Source organism: Seriola aureovittata, chromosome 19 (genome assembly GCF_021018895.1).
Source record: "Seriola aureovittata isolate HTS-2021-v1 ecotype China chromosome 19, ASM2101889v1, whole genome shotgun sequence".
Lineage (NCBI taxonomy): Eukaryota > Metazoa > Chordata > Actinopteri > Carangiformes > Carangidae > Seriola > Seriola aureovittata.
This window is the reverse complement of record NC_079382.1, coordinates 10,545,579-10,562,421: the sequence shown is the minus strand read 5'-3', so window position 1 is coordinate 10,562,421 and position 16,843 is coordinate 10,545,579. Positions and strand designations below refer to the sequence as shown.

Sequence of the window (16,843 nt, the reverse complement as noted above, 5' to 3'; positions counted from 1 at the left end):
ATAACATTTCTGCTAATGCAACATGAGCATAGCAAAATGCATTCAATTAGATGTAGAAAACTTTGTCTCATCAGTCTCGGAGAAGACACAAATCTGAAAACATTTCTGTTTGTGTAACAAAATGGATTTAACCCCATATATGTGCAGCATGTGTGTTTTCCCCGAGACCTTTTGACCTCAGTGTACAGTGTAATCCCTGATTAGTGCTGTGAGATTAGTGTGTCATGCTGCTCACAACAAATACACCTAATGTCACCATCCAGCTTGTGTGTGTGCATGCTGTCAGTCCACTTACACTGGAGGTGGCTGACTGAAAAAAGATATCCATATAGTTTACATGTTTGTACCTTTGCAGAATCTGATGAAAATAAAATTCAGGGAGACTCAACAGCAACACTGCAGCAAACTTTAATGCACTGAATTACGGGTTGGTTTAAACATGATGCACACTATGAACACACTGATGCTTTTATTGGACTTTAATGAGCATTTGGAAAGCAAACAGCATGTGATTACTTCCTTTTATTTATATCATTTTTGCATTGTGTGTAAAAAATAAACCACTATATGCTGAGTTTGCAAATATTAAAAAACGAAACATGTGGTAACCATGAGGAACAAAAAACTGCCCACACCTACACTGGTCAGCATTTCAGAATTAAAAAACATTAAGAATAGGGTACTTTGGCTGAAAGAATTACTAAAAGTTTTCATTTGTAAAATGGACTCAGACAAAATTCAGCCAATTGAAATAATATGAAAACGTTTATCTTAAAGGCAATGCTTACACCTGGTGGCGTACAGCACATACTGCATGTTGCACTACAGCAGCAGTAGTGGATGGATAATAAAGTAGAGTTCTTAAAGTAGATTGTGCTTTATTTCATTCTCTTTTTATCCTCATTCTACAAAGGATAGACGATACAAGCATTTAGCAGGATGTCTATGCTACATTTCTCTGTTCTTTACTTTACTGCAACAGGATGTGGTAACAGCAGCCTGCAAAAACATTCTGCTGATGATTTTATGTCGTATTATAGATCCTGTTATGTAGGAATTCAAAGAAAAGCTGTAGCAATACAATTTTATAGGATCTTTTTAACTTCAAATATGGATGCTTTTAAGACTGATCCTTTGCTAAACCTTGTGAGAGAAAGTTTGAATCAATTAAATAAGGGGTCACAGAGAGCCCATAACACGCTGAGAGGGGCCACTGTGGGCTTATAATTTTCTAAAAAAACCCATACATCCAACTAAATATATGTATGATTAGTGACACTAGTTTCTTTTGGTAAAAATAAGAAGAGTAAATAGTGTGATAAATTTAAATGTCTCATTTCTCACACTGTCAGCTTTGCATAGACACTATTCAACACATAGTGAGGTAAATTAAGCTCAAGTTAGAATTAGGTTAACCACAGAGGTTAGTTCTGCACCGAGATCATCGTCACATCTGCACTCCATGCACCATTATGCATTTGTCATTTATTAACAGTTTGCCATTCTTACCTTAAGTAAACAACTATGTATTTGACACTATAGGGACAGATGGTGCTGTATGTTTATAACATAAATTATTAATATACATTAAAACAACACTACAAAATACATTAAAACATATACACTAACACACAATGTTATACCTTACTCAATGAGTTGTTGACCCATTTTTCTAAATAAAACTAATTACATTACTTTTAAAAAAAAAAAAAAAAAAAAAAAAAATCACATAAATCAATAATTGTTTTCATGTAGAAAGCATTTTTTGTGTATGTTCAAACTTATCATGGTTAGACTATAGCCTTTAGCTTTTTTCTGACCAGCGCCCAATTCAGTTGACAACTGTCTACCACATCAGTGAAGCATGAAGTTGCTATACCTTGCAAAAGCGGTGAAAACTGGGACTTCAACGTAGCGGTCCTGTTTTGTGGGCGTTGGGCTGTGCAATGCAAAGTTTCATATGAAAAGTGAAACAGCCCTACTTGCTCATCTGTGGTATGCAAACGGGACTATACAGAAGTTACATTTTTGTTCCTCATCATAGACAAAGCTGTCGTCTTTTTGGGCAGTGAAATGATCTCAGATGGTATAATTGAGAGAAGACATCTAGATACCTAAAAAAAAAACATATGAATCTGCAATTCAACCAACAAGGATGAATGTGATTTATCTGCTTTCTGTTCTGTTCTATTTGGACCAACGTGAACTAACCTGACCAGAGGAAAAATCGAAATAATCCACGTTTTATACAAGGTCCTCAAGAAATAAGGTATGATCTTTCTAGAGTTTTGGGGTGAATGAACAATTGTTTGTACTCAATTTGGGAAAATCATGTGTCATCAGCATACAGGGAATGTCTAGTAAGAAAGCTTCAAAGTTAGTTTTGGTAGTTTTTTTTTTTATAGAGGTAAAGAGGTACTTTCATACTTTTCACGTTTAGTGTTATTTTAACAATAAATTATGTTTTAGTTTAAAAATAGCCTAACAAGTTATCAGAAATAACCTAAGCCAAGCAAAGTGTTTCATATAATTATTTGAATAACTTTACTTAGAAATGCTCAGTATTGCTGAACATTTATTAATACGGATTACATAAATGTGGTGCGATCAAACTACGTTGGTGTCACGTATTTCCGGCCAAGTACGTTTGACGGAAAGAGAAAAAAAAATGGCGACCACAGATGAAAATATTTGTGTAAGTTTAAACACTTTAGGCTGAAATTAAAATACTTGTCCAAGTGTTTGGTAAAGTATATGGAAGTGCTGCTGTTTAGGAAGTTTCTTTGTAGGTTGACTTAGTGAATTGACTGAAGCACAATCGAGTGTGCACGTATGAGCAAGTGTGTTCCTTTGTTGGAGATATTAGCATTGTTAGCATGTAGCATTAAAGTACAGTTAAAGTGGTACCGTTTGGTATTTTAACAGGGCCATTACATGAAACATTTAATCACAGTTCATTTCTGATGATATTACAGCTTTCCATAGAATGTGTGGATAATCCTTACGGATTTGGTGGCGTCATCGTCACGGATAAAGGAACATACCCCATTTTTTCCCATCAGGTGACGTTACTACCAGATATTTTAAAATGCACATTCAAAACTGAACTACAAATCTGATTTTCTGCAATGAATCTATTTTTATTAAGTTTTCATTGTTTGTTTTTACTTGCTGCTTGGCCTCAATGCCACACAGGGGAGTGCCTCCCGTGATGGACAAGGCCCTCACAGGTTTCCTTCTTTCATTCGGTGCACTACACTTTGGATATGCAATATGTGAACTGACTTTCTTACTTATTTTAAGTTTTACTGTTACTGTTTTACTGTAGTTCAGTGGAAAAGTTCCAATGTGCTCACCATGGAGCGGATCCAGAGACCATTGGGGATTCAAACGGCAGGTAAAAATAAAATAAAATGTAAACTTTGATTTTGTTGATAGACCTACATTTACTGATTTAGCAGATGCTTTTATCCAAAAGTTTAAAAAGAAGAAAAAAAAAAAAAGGCCAAAGAACGAGTTAAAGCCACAATGCCTTGCCTATGTTTTTACAGCATGTCACTTTATTGATTATGTAGCATGACCCTAACGTAAGTAAATTCTTTATCCATTGTCATTCATTACTATCTTTATCCTATTCAAATTTAACTTAATTAAAAAATAAATGAATCACTCTATCAAATTAGTTTATCAATTTTATTTAATTAATTCGATCTCATGGTTTAGGATCAAAACAATAGAGATGAGGTCCCTTTGCATGCACTTAGGCAGTTGAGTTAAGGGAATTTCCGTTCAATTATCAGGGTCACAGTTTAATCAGGTGAACACGCATTCAAGAGCGGTAGGAAGGCAGGTGTGCGGGCAGGAGCAAATTCAAAGACATTTGTGTCATATCTGTGTTATATGGAATAGAAAAGAGCAAACATCCACCACACTGGACAACGCAAAATGATTGTATGACCACAGAATGGATTTGTGAGGGTAAAAAATATTGTGCATTGACAAAACTTCATGCATTACATTTAGGCTTAATAATAACCCTTAGAAAGAGAAACCTTCTGTTATTACAACTGATGTGGACACTATGTCAAAGTCAGAAACTGGTAATTATAGTCCAGTCCAGTCTGACATGAATACAGCATTACTGTGTTGAACTCTCATAACCAAAGAATTTAGCAGTTCATGAATGACTTATCAAAGGCAGATATGTTCTTCCTGCAGCAATGTGGCACCACCTGATATATCCACTGATGAAGAAGTTCCCATGGAGGTAGACCAGCAGGAGTGAGAAAAACTTCAGTCTGGCGAGGTATTGCAGTACTATAACTATAACAAGGTGATGTTTAATGATGCATTTAAGTAATTTTCCATTAATTACCACTGTGAATGCAAGGATTGAGTGATGGCTGTGTAATACATGTAGATGTCTCTTCTCAAAACTGTAAAACCTACACAGACTTCATCACTGTTGTCTTCTCTTGGAAACTGCACAATTAAGTCATTCTGAACTTCTGTTTTATTTCACAGAGTCTTGAGGAGGGTTCACTGGAGGCATTTACAGCCATCAGGCATCCAATGCACCCATGTTCATGCACCTAACCATGTACATACACATGCTTGAGGTGCCCTAATAAAAACAACAAAAACAAAACAACTTTTGAAAACTTATTACATACCCTCCTCCTTCAAAGAGCAGTTTCATCACATCGAGAGAAAATACCTCTTCAACTTGAATCAGACGGTTACATGTTTTTTTTGCCCCGCTTGTCTGATTCTTGAAAAAATTAAATTAAATTAAAAAATAATAATAATTTGTTTAAATTTTAGTGGTAAAATGACTTATTTGTTTACATTTGGATTCAGAATACATCCATAGATATGTAGCCAGTAACTATGTATATATTGGAAAATTATGATTACTAATACAGTCATTCCACAGCTCTTTCCTTTTTTTGATTGATTTGATTTTTCTATTCAGCTCAGCTCCTCATTGTTCATTATGGGCACAATTGGCTGCTGTGACATTAAAACCACTTACTCTCAGTTTCAAACATATATGCAATACAGAGTGTCTGTAGAACCAATCAAAACCAACAGTTACAATGAGTCAGTGAAAAACCCACCTTCATTATCCATGTATACATGTGATTGCGCCTCATGAAGATATGCTTCATGATGGCTTTGTTGATGATAATAAAGTAAGGTAAAAACATGGTGAGAAGTGTGTCGCCTACCTGGTGATGCTAGTGAACACTTCCTCCTCTGCTGTCAACCAAATTTGTACAGAGCAGTCTGAGTGGGTGGAGTTATTCAGGACATCTTCTGAAGGGAACGTTGACCAGAAGATTTCATCAGAGCTATTGAATGAAGACATAACCACAATTAATCAAAGGCACAACAACTGTTTCCGAAGATTTCTCTTTCAGGAACATTTACTAGTATTTTTCAGGGTCAGAAATGTGTTTATATACCTGTTAATGTTCTTAGAAAACTCCTAGTGCTGCTGCTGCCTTCAAGAGTTTCCTCCGTTGTGTTCATCCAAATATCTTTGGGACTGGTTCAGCTTGTCAGCTAATCTGAGATATTTTCTGATGATAGTGTTTAAAATCTCAACCAGGAGATTTCTGTACAACAGTTGCACAAAGACAACAAAAGAATACACACACAGTTAATAAACTACTGCAACACACAGCTGAGCCAAGGAACATTATTCTCTCAATGCCAAAACTGTGCTTCCATAAGTAGACAGCTGACGTAAAAAGTCAAGTGAAAGCAAACTTGTAAGAAAAGCTGCAACTAGTTTTAGCTAGCTAAGTTTAGTTATTGACTTTGCCCTAGTTATCTTTAAATGAAACATCTATTATCCATATTGATGAACTGACATTTTGGTTATTTAGTTTTTTATTCCACATAACTAAATATGATGCAGCTAAATCAGTTCATGATGAACAAATAAAAGAGGCTAAACAGCTCCCTCTAAAGGTAGCTAGCTTTGCAGATCTCAATAGCTGTCATCTCATTTTTGTGTCTGGACTTTAATGAATTTCATGTGATTTGGTGACTAACTCTAAATCACTTACTGAAATCTGTGAAATTGTAAATTGATGCATTTATTTCAATACCATTAATAGTACTTGGACAGATAGAAACTACAAAAAGAGACACTTAATTCCTATAAGCTATGGGCTGTAAATATTACTAAACCTAAATTTTCTTAAACAACTTAAGATGGATCAGAAAGCTGAGAGAAAATATTTTGTCAATAGATACTGCAAAAGTAAGGCAAAGTATCTGCATTTTATAGGAATTATTATTTACTAGTAATTATTACACCAGTGGAGGGGTATTCAGTTGGTTGCAATCTGCAACCTCGCCACTAGATGTCACTAAATCCTACCCACTGGTCCTTTAAATAGTTCTATTCTAATCTAATCAATCTAATCTTGTTTGGTCTTTCATCGCTGTGCTTTTTATAGGCAAAGAACAAATTATAATACGTTTTTCAGATTTACATGGTGCTTACAGTAACTTTAATTAATGTTAATATTATTGCTTGATGAAAGCCCAAAATAAAAAATGCTTGATGTTGAGTTGAAGGCCCAGTTCTAATACTTACGGTTCACCACTGATGAAGTGTTATTTTGTTGAATCCATCCGTAATGTTATGGCTAAATGACAGGACAGCCTCCATAAAACAATCTTTACTCAAAGTTAAATTCTTTGTCTATTGTTCTGATAGTCAATTGTCATATTTAGACATACAAAGAAACACACAAATTCACTTCACTGGGGGTAATCCTGCCTCTTGGATCCATTTTAAGCATTCCTTTCAAAAGCTCAACACACCCCCATATTTTAATAACCCATGTCTGGTCCTCCTCATCTAAATCCATTGAATTTTGAAACTGTCACTGTCAACATCTTGGTTCATAGAAAGAAATTATATGAAAGTCTTTCTATAAAATATACTATATAACTTTTTCCAGCATGTCATGCACAACAGTAGACAAGACTTACTATAAATCAGACATAAGGACAAAAAAATTGTATGTATTGATAGGATAGTTAAGTTTGTGATGGACGCAGAAAACAACTGGTAGGAATGATGGACGAAACTACAGAAATAAAGCCAAAGACCTGTGATCTGAGACTGGCTGGTGCAACAGTTCTAGATCTATTAGGGACAGTGTACAAAGTAAGCAGGGTCCAGTGATAATAAATTACTTACCAAGTTATTTTCAGTGGACTAAGGGAAAAGCAAAGTTCCAAGAATTGCCTTCATGACACAGCTCGACGACTCCATGTCGATGGCCTCGGTGAACGGGGCCTTCAGGATCATTTCTGGAGACCTGAAAATTAACCACAAAAAAGAGAAACATTGTTATATTTATCTAAGTTATCACATCCCAGGGATATTGTACAGCTAAATTACTGACACAACTAGCAGTAAACACAGTAAACATAGCAGAGTTTCTAGGGGCCTCACCTGCAACAGCAAGCTTGATATAATTGACTGATGAACAAGCAAGCTAGCTTTACACATTCATCACAAAGCTAACGCTAACTTAATTCAAAATCTCAAATTCGCACATCTCCCCCAGTCTGTTTACCTTTGCAAAGGAGTTCAGAGAACAGTCCTCAGCAGCCAGTCGGAGTGAGAGGGGTTACAGTTAGGGTACACCGAGGTCAAAACGATGTTAACGAATTGTGGACTCTAGCTAACGTGACCTGAAATTACATTACACAATGAGCAAATTCGTAGGTGAGTGCAGTCGGTGCAGCCACGGGAAACGAATCCGGCGCTGTGATTGGTCGAACTCTTCTTCTTCTTCTTTTTTTCAACAGGCTTTTTGCGTACCTTAGTGTCACAAATTGTAAAGGCGTACTTAAATTTACTCTTAAATTTCAGATGCTGGAAACAGAGACTATTTGACAGTTTCGTTTGAAAAATGAAAGCAATTATTCGATTATTAAAATAGTTGCAGATTTTTTCAATCAACTAATCAATGAATCAACTAATCCTTTAAGTCTACACTAAACTATACTACATTTCAAATGACAACAAAAAAATATCAAATTCCTAATACTTCTAGTCAGAAACCTTTGCATCTTTAAGGATAATGTCTGTGTAGCAACTGAAAGGAATGTTTTCTTATAGTGCATTCTTAGAAGAGTTTGTTTAACATGTCATTCAGTGATATTTAGTAATATTCAATTCTTTTGTTTATGAAAAAAAAGGTGTGTGCCCGATGCTGCCTCGACAGCTTGTATGTGTTGCCAGTGATTAATAAAAGACTGAACTTTTTCTACACCATACCGTTGCAGTCTGAGTGGTGTAACATCTGCATCACCAATATCTTTCATTTTTTCAACACATCCCATGAAAAGATCAAAACCAACTGCTAATCCGTCAGTTCATGTTTTCTAACTTCACAGCCCATGATCACTGATTCCTACTGCAGACCTGCATTGTTTCTGGACATTTTGGTGCCCAGGCAAGAGTCTTATAGTGCCGCTTAGGGGACTAAGGTTTTCATTACAACATTTTATAACAATTCAAATAATTTTATTATTTTAAATTCAACTTTATTCAGTTTCACTCAACTTCCTTTCTGTATCACATCATCTGTTAATTAGAACCTTTACATGACAACTAATCAATTCTGGTTTTAAGCATTGATTGCTTGATAAGAACATTAGGTTATAAATATCCCTGTGTGATTCTATCATAGTCAAGTTTCTGATCATCTGTGAAGGAGTGTCTCTGAGTGTCCCTTTCAACCCAGTCATTTCTGAGGTGCAGGTATTATGTAAGACTTTCAATTATGGATGTCCTGCACACCTAGTATTTCTTATCCCAGTTGAATTCTGTTCACAGTGTGGCTCATATGGTGTTTGTAGGGAACTTTAGTAATCTGGTTATTCATACATATTCTTAAAAACGACAATGTGAAATGACATGCACAATCTTTTTTGATCAAAGTCAAATGTATCACAACATACCATAAATGAAGCATTGTGGTGCTACAGAGATGCCCCAACATACAAATCATATTCTTCAGATGTAAAGGAACATGGGCCCAAGCAAATCACATAATTTTTTACAGTGAAAATTAAATGCAAAACCAGCCATTCCAACTGAAATTGGAATTGCAAAATAATTGTAATTTAACTTTTTTCTATATTGTTCAGCTCCAATTCAAATGCAAAAAATACAACTTTATCTGGATTAGGACACAAACTGAACTATCAGAGAACATGAAAAGAGAACAACAAAAAATGGTCAGTGCACTTGAACACTTTAATAAAATAAAACAACCTGAAACAGCCGTTGCATAGAATAGAGCTATGTGAATCTCAAAACACATTTTTGTTCATTTCACTTGATTGAGGTAAGAATCAAAGCCTCACAAAGTGATTTTAGAAACATGAAGGCAAGTAGCTACAAGCTACAGTGCAGACCTACTTAAATACATTATCTACTTTAAAAAAAAGGAGTTCTGCACACAAACACATCACAATGAATAACACTGAAAACAGAAGACACCAATTTACAAAAACAAAACCGGCCGTACCAAAATCCTTGTTTACAGCATTATCTTTAACAAAAATATACATTCAAACATCCCAAAGAAAAACTTAACAGTATCAAGCACTTTGTTCACTGTGAGACAAACACTTTTAGAAGAACAAAAGATTAGACAGACAAAAATGAAATGTGAATAGCTGCAGTAGTAATCCATTTGTGAGGCACATCTGTGGGAGCTGTGAATGGCCTTTAGGGGTGAGGAGTCATCATTTAATGGGATAAAAGGTGGCGGCGTCCCTGACTGCGCCTGGTGTGGTGAGGAACCTGGAACAGAAGAGTTGGTTTTAGCCAATACGATATTTTGCTACAGAGACACGTATCTGGCCCTGGTGTACATCTATTAGCTGACAAGTCTTTATTAGACAAAAGACACAATGACCGGTATTCAACTATGGCAATGTCCACACTAGTATGTTTTCATTTTAAAAAGTGTTTTCGAACAAAAACGATCTCTGTCCAAGCAACTGTTTTCGCTCCGTATCAGAAACAATCTCCGTCCATACTATCACACCTGAAAACGCATAAATACGTGAGCAATCACGTACACTGGGCATGCGTAAGCTGATGTGAACAGGAAGCAAATTGTCTACTCTGCAAAAAATAGTGAGTATAGTTGAGTTTTCGGTGGAAAACAAACCTTAGGTGAATCTGGACTGCCGAAAGGTGAGAGTTCCAGTGAATTCTCTTTGTCAGAGGAATTGTTGTGGCGGTGCTGGGCGAACTTTCTCTTTAGTGCTTCTGCAATAAGAGCCGCTGGGTCATTAAGCAACGCTGCTCCTCCCTTACTGCGTCTCCTCCCGACTGGTGTTCCCCCTGGTGATCTGGAGGGAAGTGACAGAGAGATATTTTGTGACGAGACAGTTACTGAGGAGAGATTTATGCAACATTAAGACATAAACCTTCATATTCTAGAATATTAATATTGATATAACTCAATAAAAATGACTGACTGTCAGTCTTGATGCCTACCTCTGCACAGAGCGCAATTTAACTTGATTTAAGTCCTTGAGAACCTCCAGCATGGAGGGCATCCCTTTAACGTCTGACCCCTCACTGAGGCTTGAACCCTGGAGCTTGAGCTGACCCTTATCAAGGTCTTTCCCATTCTTCCTGCGCTGGCGGATCACCTCTAATACAGACAAAGTCTCAGTGGAGGAGCCAGAGCAGGGAGCAGGAGGAGGAAGAGGAGGAGGAGGTGGAGGTGGAGGAGCAGCACTGTGAGGTGTGGAGGTGAGCGCTGGTGGAGGGTGAGGAGACCTCAAAGGTGTGCCTGGGGTATTCTGACACTCAGTCAGACCTGAAACATATTGGAAGACAAAAAACAGAATATCGCACTTGTTTGATGTACTGAGAACAATCGTTTTGTGATAAGTTGAAGTAAAAGGTACAAAGAGTGTGTACCTGAGGCTGGAGCAGCAGTAACGATCATGGCTATCTGGGCTCGTAGGTTGAGCAGCTCACTCTCCAGAGCTGTGATCTTCTTCAGGGCATCTGGATCAGTTGTTTGTCTTATAGGTCTGCCTCCTCTCTGGGCTTGTTTTGGGGCCAGACCTGGGTATCTCACCACTTCTCGATTTACCGTACTTGGCTTCTTTGGAGGTAAATGGTTCCTGTACATAGACATTTTGCCCTTTTTTTAAAAAAAAAAAACAAACAAACTTTCTGGCCATATTATTTTGTTTTTCCTCTCTAGTTTACAAAAACGCAAAAAAAGCCTTTTCTTTACCATGATCAGCGTTGTCCTGCTCAGACAGGATGCCTAAAATTAAGTTTACATTGTGTTTTCATAGCAACCAGGAAGAGGAGGTGGTGTGTAAGGAGAAAAAGTGTCTATTAATTTGCTTACCTTGTCTTGGCAAAGCTCTCCCCCTCATCCTCAAACACCCACAGGACGTCAGCGAATGAAGGGATGGCTGGTGTGTCCGCGGTGATGTCGACATATCCGTAGGGTTTGTAGGTGAGCAGAGGGATCTAAGGCAAAACAAGGACAAGAAGGGATTACACACTCTGACACTGACTACATAACAAAAAGTATAGACTAGGTGAGTGTCTATACTTTTTGTCAGTTAGTAATTATAATTAATGTGATAAATCAGAATCAAATATTTTCTTTAACATAGTTAACATAAAGCACATAGTTCCACTATATTTGCCTAGTAGAAAATGAAAAAAAAAAAAAAGGATTTTGAGAAATAATCTTCTTTCTTCTATTAGAAAGTTGTACAGCACCTGAAAATGGACACGTGGTGTTGGTGTCAGTGGGAGATTTGTCCCTATCATCCGCACAATGCTGCGATACTGACCGCACAGCTGACTGTCCCACACAGGAACCAGCTACAGACGAGACAACAAAAGATGGATAAGTAAATGGATAAAACACAACCTTGCCTGAAAATTACCAACCTTACAATTTAACTCAGTAGGTTCGCTTTTAGGAAGTAAAGTAACTCTATTAGTGATTTTTCTTTGCACATATGGAAAACAACTAGGGAGCCCCTTGATGTCCCTGGGCCCAATCTTGAGAATTAGTAGCAGTTATAACAGAAGGGTGTCTGTGCACTTACCATGTCTGGAGGCACTCCAAAGTACTCCAGGACCATGCGCAGCACATCCAGAATATCCTCTACTAAAGACATTGGAAGGACTTTTTCCCGGCACCAGCTGACGACTGCAGAGCTCCTCTTTCTGCTGACTGACTTGGTAAGAGGCCAACACAGAGGGATGTGACTAAGTCACATACTTAGCACCTGAAACAAAACAAAACACTTAGCTATAAAAGAGAACACTTAATAGTCAATAATCCCCTTGAATCTTATACATTTAAGGCCACAGATCGAGGCAAATATCTTAATGTAGTTATGGACATAAATTCTAACATCCACATTAGGACAATTACATAATAATCAATCTAATGCCACCTTTAAACTTAACAGTTCTGCTTACTATACTCAGAAGTGGAAACTGAAAGTGGAGAGGCAGCACTGAGTATCAAGGCATGAGGCTTACTATTTTTGTTGAGCACTCCCATTTTTCAAATTAAATTTGCATCTATTCAATCACATCTTGCACTTTGAGTAAGCTGTATTTTTTTTTATTCAGTGTTTTTTTATCTTCCATTTTATTTTATTATTTTAAGACTGTAGTGTTTTTATATTATCTTGTTTCTTTTAATCCTTCTCCTCCCTAATGTCAAACACTTTAAACTGCCTTGTTGTTGGAAGTTGCTATTCAAATACACTTGATTTGCCAACAGGGCTGCAACTAACATTACTTTCTTTATCAATTAATCTGTTGATTTTTTTTTCGATTAATTCTTTGGTGTATAAAACATCAGAAAACTGTTTTGCTCAAGGTACCATTATTGAGTATCTTACTTTTTATGACCAACAGTCCAAAACCCCAAAACATTAGATTTACCATCATGTAAAAGAGGGGAAATCACTATGGAATCATGATTTTGGTCAAGGTGTCTGTGATCGATTTTCTTTTGATCGACTGATTGATTAGTCTACTAATAAATACAGGTTAATCAAACTGTCTTTAAATGACGGTTTATAGGAGATATCCAACCTACAACAAATGCACAGCAAAATTATAATGTTCAGCTAAATCTGTAAACATCTGCCCATTAGACAGTTAACTAATAATAGGAAAACCTGCACGCACAGAAAAACGCCCATTGCAGTTCTACTGGGTCAGTTTCAGAGCTGGAGGCTCTAAATTCAAATAAAATTAATATGGATGTGATGTTTAAAACAAAACCTCGACGCGGTCCCAGGAAGCCATTACTGACCGAACTGTCAAACTGTCACCTGGTGGCATCACACACACTGATGCTCAAGGAGGCAGCTGTCTCCTTCTGTACTGCTGGATGCTGACTCGGCTGCGATATCGTAATGGATCAGCATTACGAATGGTTCACAGTGGGTTTTAGTTTTAAGATAAGGACAGAAACCTTCTGTTCAGGACGGTGCAGGCAACATTAGTTCCGCACAGGCACCGCAGTATAAGAAGCATGCAGCGGTGAAACATGCGGGATAAGCGGAAATATGTATACTTACAGTGAACTCATTGTCGTGTCAAAACGCGCATTAGTAGCTACATTTATCCGAAACCCTCCTCACAGTCAACAACATAAACTATAACTGCAGATGAATACTAATAACTCGCAGCTTCCCTCTCAGCTCACGCTTCCAGGCACCGGCTCTGTGAAGTCAAATAAAGCCGCAGCAGCAAAACCTTCTCTGATTGGCTGTTGATACTGAGCCTGTACGAGAAGCCAATAGGAGCGCAGGACCGTGCAAGGTGGCCAACGGCTAGCCGACCAATTGCGTGCCTTGAAAACCTACCACCAAATTTGTATTTTTGTACACGAGCTACTTCTTCTTTTCCTAAGTAAGTAAACTGAATATCACTGCTACACTACTACATTTATCGTACTATTATGGTACTTGTAATACACAAGTTTTAGTAAGTTCACAGTTTTAAGTACAAACGGTGTAACACAGTAAATTGACATTTGTGCAGTGTTCCGCTTTCCAACGTTCCAAAAGTAGTTAGCTTATTTAGCTAGCCACAACGTTAGCACTAGCAAACACGCTAAGTTGACAGGCTAACTTTAATGTAACTTTTATTAACTACCTTCGTTCCCACTTTTGAATTAAGTCCAACACATATTTTATCGACTAGGACTTTAACGTTAAGTGCTAATTGAACTAAAAATGTCACTTCCAATTTCAGGCCTGGTCCACTTAACTAAGATGATGGACGCACTGTCAGTGGTGAGTCAGCTGCGGGACCTGGCCTCCGAACCTCAAAACCGAGAAGTGATAGTCCAGGACCAAGGCTGTCTGCCTGGGCTGGTTCTCTTCCTCGACCACAGGGACCCTGAAGTTTTGCTCGCAACTCTACAGGTGGGTGGAAGAGGCTGATCTGGTGCGGTTTCCAAAATCATAAGGTGACATCCTGTAACGTATTGTTCGAACAGACAATAGCCCAAAAATATTCAGTACACTATCACATAAAACAGAAAAGCAGCAAATCCTCACAATGAAGAAGCTACAACTAGAGAATGATGACTGATCAGTTTATCAACTGGATTCCTCAGTTGATTAGTTTTTTCAGCGTTATTCAGTTTACGAATGCAAAGCTGTTCTTCATGCAACAGATCTCAGATAATATCACCGTTCTCCAGTAACAATACCATACCAAAGTCAATAAATTGTAAGTTGATCATCCCTGCTTTACTGAAAGACAAAACAAAAGAATGACAGCTTAAAAGGTAGTATGAAAAGTTCATACATGTATTTAAATTGGCATTTATTTCATGCTTTGGAAAATAGTCTTTGATAATGATATGTAACACTATTTCTAGTAAATGAAAACATTCATAAACACTAGTATGATAGAGTTGAAAATAATAAAGCTAGTAAGTTGGGACCACTTATTTAATAGATTAGAACAGGATGAATAACTCGATGTATTTGTGTATATATCAATCCACATTCTGTCTCTGTGTGTCCTCAGACCCTGCGTTACTTGGCTGAGTTGCCTCCCAATATCCCCACCATGAAGAATGAACTGGGTATGATGGTGAGCTTGGAGAATCTCATGGCAAGGTGAGGAGATAATGTTTTTCAAGCTTTCTTGGTGATTCTTGCATGTTGGTAAGTATACGTTTCCTGAACAATTGTTTAGTGTTTTTGCGTGGTTCTACATGCACTTTCCAATAATACTACATGCTTTAGTAATATGCATTTAATATTTCATGTTATTGTCAAAAAAATGTAGTATTTTAACTTTGTAGTTATACATTTGTCTACATGTGACATTTAGTCAACTCTGACATGATTAAATATGTTTCTCCATAAAGGGATGGCCTATCTGTTGACATCACAGCCCTGGCCCAGGAGGTGTATGACATTTTGGGTGCACCTGCTAAACCTGTATCCCACATACCTGAGAGGGAGAGGAGAAAGAAATCCCAGTTCTTTATCAACTCCTCCAACAATAAGGCCAAATCTGTCACTCTGCACATCCAGGGGCTGGACAGCACTGTGAGTAGGCTGGATGTCAATCACATACTCCTATGCATGACAGTTGCTATTGCTATTATTTCCAGCAAGTTAACTAATAAAAGTCTCCTTCTGTTAACAAGGACCAGCGAGGCTTGTGTGAAGACGCTCTTCTGAAGGTCAAAGGAGTGATAAGCTTCACTTTCCAGATGGCCTCAAAGAGGTGCACTGTCCGTATCCGCTCTGACCTGTCCACTGAGGTAACAAAGATCAACATTTGCTATCATTAAATCAGACATTTAAAAAAATGGTGCATCTGGTCTGATTAATGTTCATTAATCCCAGACACTATTTTTTCTGATCTCTGTTCATTCGCAGAGTCTGGCCTCAGCCATCGCTGCCACTAAGGTGATGTCAGCTCAACAGGTGGTGAAGAATGAAGCAGGAGAAGAGGTGGGTAGTGAACACTGAGCACACATTTTGAGGATCCACTGAAAAACAGCTAAACAATTTTGGGTGCATGTTCACATTTAAGTTTTAAACAAAACATTTTCTCTCTTCTATTTATGCCTTCTTCAGATTTTTATCCCTCTAAACCCATCTGGGGTGAAGGTGCAGCAAAACTCAGCTCTACCAGACTACCTGCCAGAGGAAGAGGAGAGCCCAGAGAGGGAGGTTGACCGTGCAATTTCCCGCACTACAGCTAAAGAAGATTCCAGTGGGAACTGGCTCAACGCTGCTGCCAGTTTCCTCACAAAAACCTTCTACTGGTGAAACTGGAGCAGTTTGATTCTGAGACTCTGTGTCACAGATTTGTGCTAAAGACTGCTCTCTACTGCTGAGTAGGTTACTGGAGTGGACATTACTGGATGTGAGCACATGCAGGACCACAGCCTGCCTTTGTGTGCAAGGTCAGAACTTCAAGTATCAACATGCTCAGAAGCACTTCAGATTTTAGGTTCTATCCTAATGAATGGAGTCCCACACTTAAGAGACATTGTTTTCTCTGGACTTAATGCTGTTTTCTATCTACTGTTCTCATTAAGTGTAAATGTTTTCTCCAAATCTGTCTCTGTCCATTTTCTCCCTACATGTAAAAAAAGGCATAGAAATGTTTGCTACTTTTCTTTAATAGTTGGAAAAGTACTTTTCTGTATGTTCTGCTGTTTATTGGTAGTTGTATTGATTTATCCTGAAATAAATGTACAAAACATTACATGTCCATCTGCACTGCAATTGTTAT

At 37.6% G+C, this 16,843-nt stretch overlaps 2 protein-coding genes and 2 long non-coding RNA genes across 6 annotated transcripts; 2 read left to right on the top strand and 2 right to left on the bottom strand.

Annotated features, from left to right (window-relative positions):
* The first annotated feature begins 1,766 nt into the window (after positions 1-1,766).
* LOC130187195 (uncharacterized) lies at positions 1,767-4,660 on the top strand. 2 transcript variants are annotated; one of them, XR_008830410.1, is made up of 6 exons: positions 1,767-2,269; positions 2,976-3,062; positions 3,196-3,230; positions 3,329-3,397; positions 4,219-4,333; positions 4,525-4,649. It is a non-coding gene; the product is annotated as an uncharacterized LOC130187195 (long non-coding RNA). The 2 variants fall into 2 exon arrangements; XR_008830409.1 differs by having other exon boundaries at positions 1,774-2,269; positions 4,219-4,306; positions 4,525-4,660.
* A 607-nt stretch (positions 4,661-5,267) lies between these two features.
* LOC130187196 (uncharacterized) lies at positions 5,268-8,380 on the bottom strand. 2 transcript variants are annotated; one of them, XR_008830412.1, is made up of 3 exons: positions 7,608-8,380; positions 5,469-7,346; positions 5,268-5,354 (listed from the first exon to the last, which is right to left on the bottom strand). It is a non-coding gene; the product is annotated as an uncharacterized LOC130187196 (long non-coding RNA). The 2 variants fall into 2 exon arrangements; XR_008830411.1 differs by having other exon boundaries at positions 5,469-5,621; positions 7,226-8,342.
* Positions 8,381-9,279: 899 nt separating this feature from the next.
* mtfr2 (mitochondrial fission regulator 2) lies at positions 9,280-13,797 on the bottom strand. Its single transcript, XM_056405638.1, has 8 exons — positions 13,648-13,797; positions 12,151-12,333; positions 11,816-11,920; positions 11,433-11,557; positions 10,988-11,196; positions 10,556-10,883; positions 10,224-10,407; positions 9,280-9,850 (listed from the first exon to the last, which is right to left on the bottom strand). Exons 2-8 carry the CDS (start codon positions 12,220-12,222, stop codon positions 9,797-9,799), a joined length of 1,077 nt encoding a protein of 358 aa, XP_056261613.1. The 5' UTR covers positions 12,223-12,333; positions 13,648-13,797; the 3' UTR covers positions 9,280-9,796.
* A 100-nt stretch (positions 13,798-13,897) lies between these two features.
* armc1l (armadillo repeat containing 1, like) lies at positions 13,898-16,816 on the top strand. Its single transcript, XM_056405381.1, has 7 exons — positions 13,898-13,981; positions 14,327-14,499; positions 15,113-15,204; positions 15,459-15,642; positions 15,744-15,860; positions 15,979-16,053; positions 16,180-16,816. Exons 2-7 carry the CDS (start codon positions 14,347-14,349, stop codon positions 16,372-16,374), a joined length of 816 nt encoding a protein of 271 aa, XP_056261356.1. The 5' UTR covers positions 13,898-13,981; positions 14,327-14,346; the 3' UTR covers positions 16,375-16,816.
* Positions 16,817-16,843: the final 27 nt, after the last annotated feature.

What these genes read in the sequence shown, in the direction of transcription:
- mtfr2 (XM_056405638.1), bottom strand. Translation starts at nt 12,222, where the DNA reads ATGTCTTTAGTAGAGGATATTCTGGATGTGCTGCGCATGGTCCTGGAG. An exon ending in CACCACGTGTCCATTTTCAG is followed by an intron (nt 11,558 to 11,815) that starts GTGCTGTACAAC and finishes GTTTTGCCTTAG; the next exon opens with ATCCCTCTGCTCACCTACAA. An exon ending in AAATTGCGCTCTGTGCAGAG is followed by an intron (nt 10,408 to 10,555) that starts GTAGGCATCAAG and finishes ACTTCCCTCCAG; the next exon opens with ATCACCAGGGGGAACACCAG.
- armc1l (XM_056405381.1), top strand. Translation starts at nt 14,347, where the DNA reads ATGATGGACGCACTGTCAGTGGTGAGTCAGCTGCGGGACCTGGCCTCC. An exon ending in GCTCTGACCTGTCCACTGAG is followed by an intron (nt 15,861 to 15,978) that starts GTAACAAAGATC and finishes GTTCATTCGCAG; the next exon opens with AGTCTGGCCTCAGCCATCGC. An exon ending in AGAATGAAGCAGGAGAAGAG is followed by an intron (nt 16,054 to 16,179) that starts GTGGGTAGTGAA and finishes TGCCTTCTTCAG; the next exon opens with ATTTTTATCCCTCTAAACCC.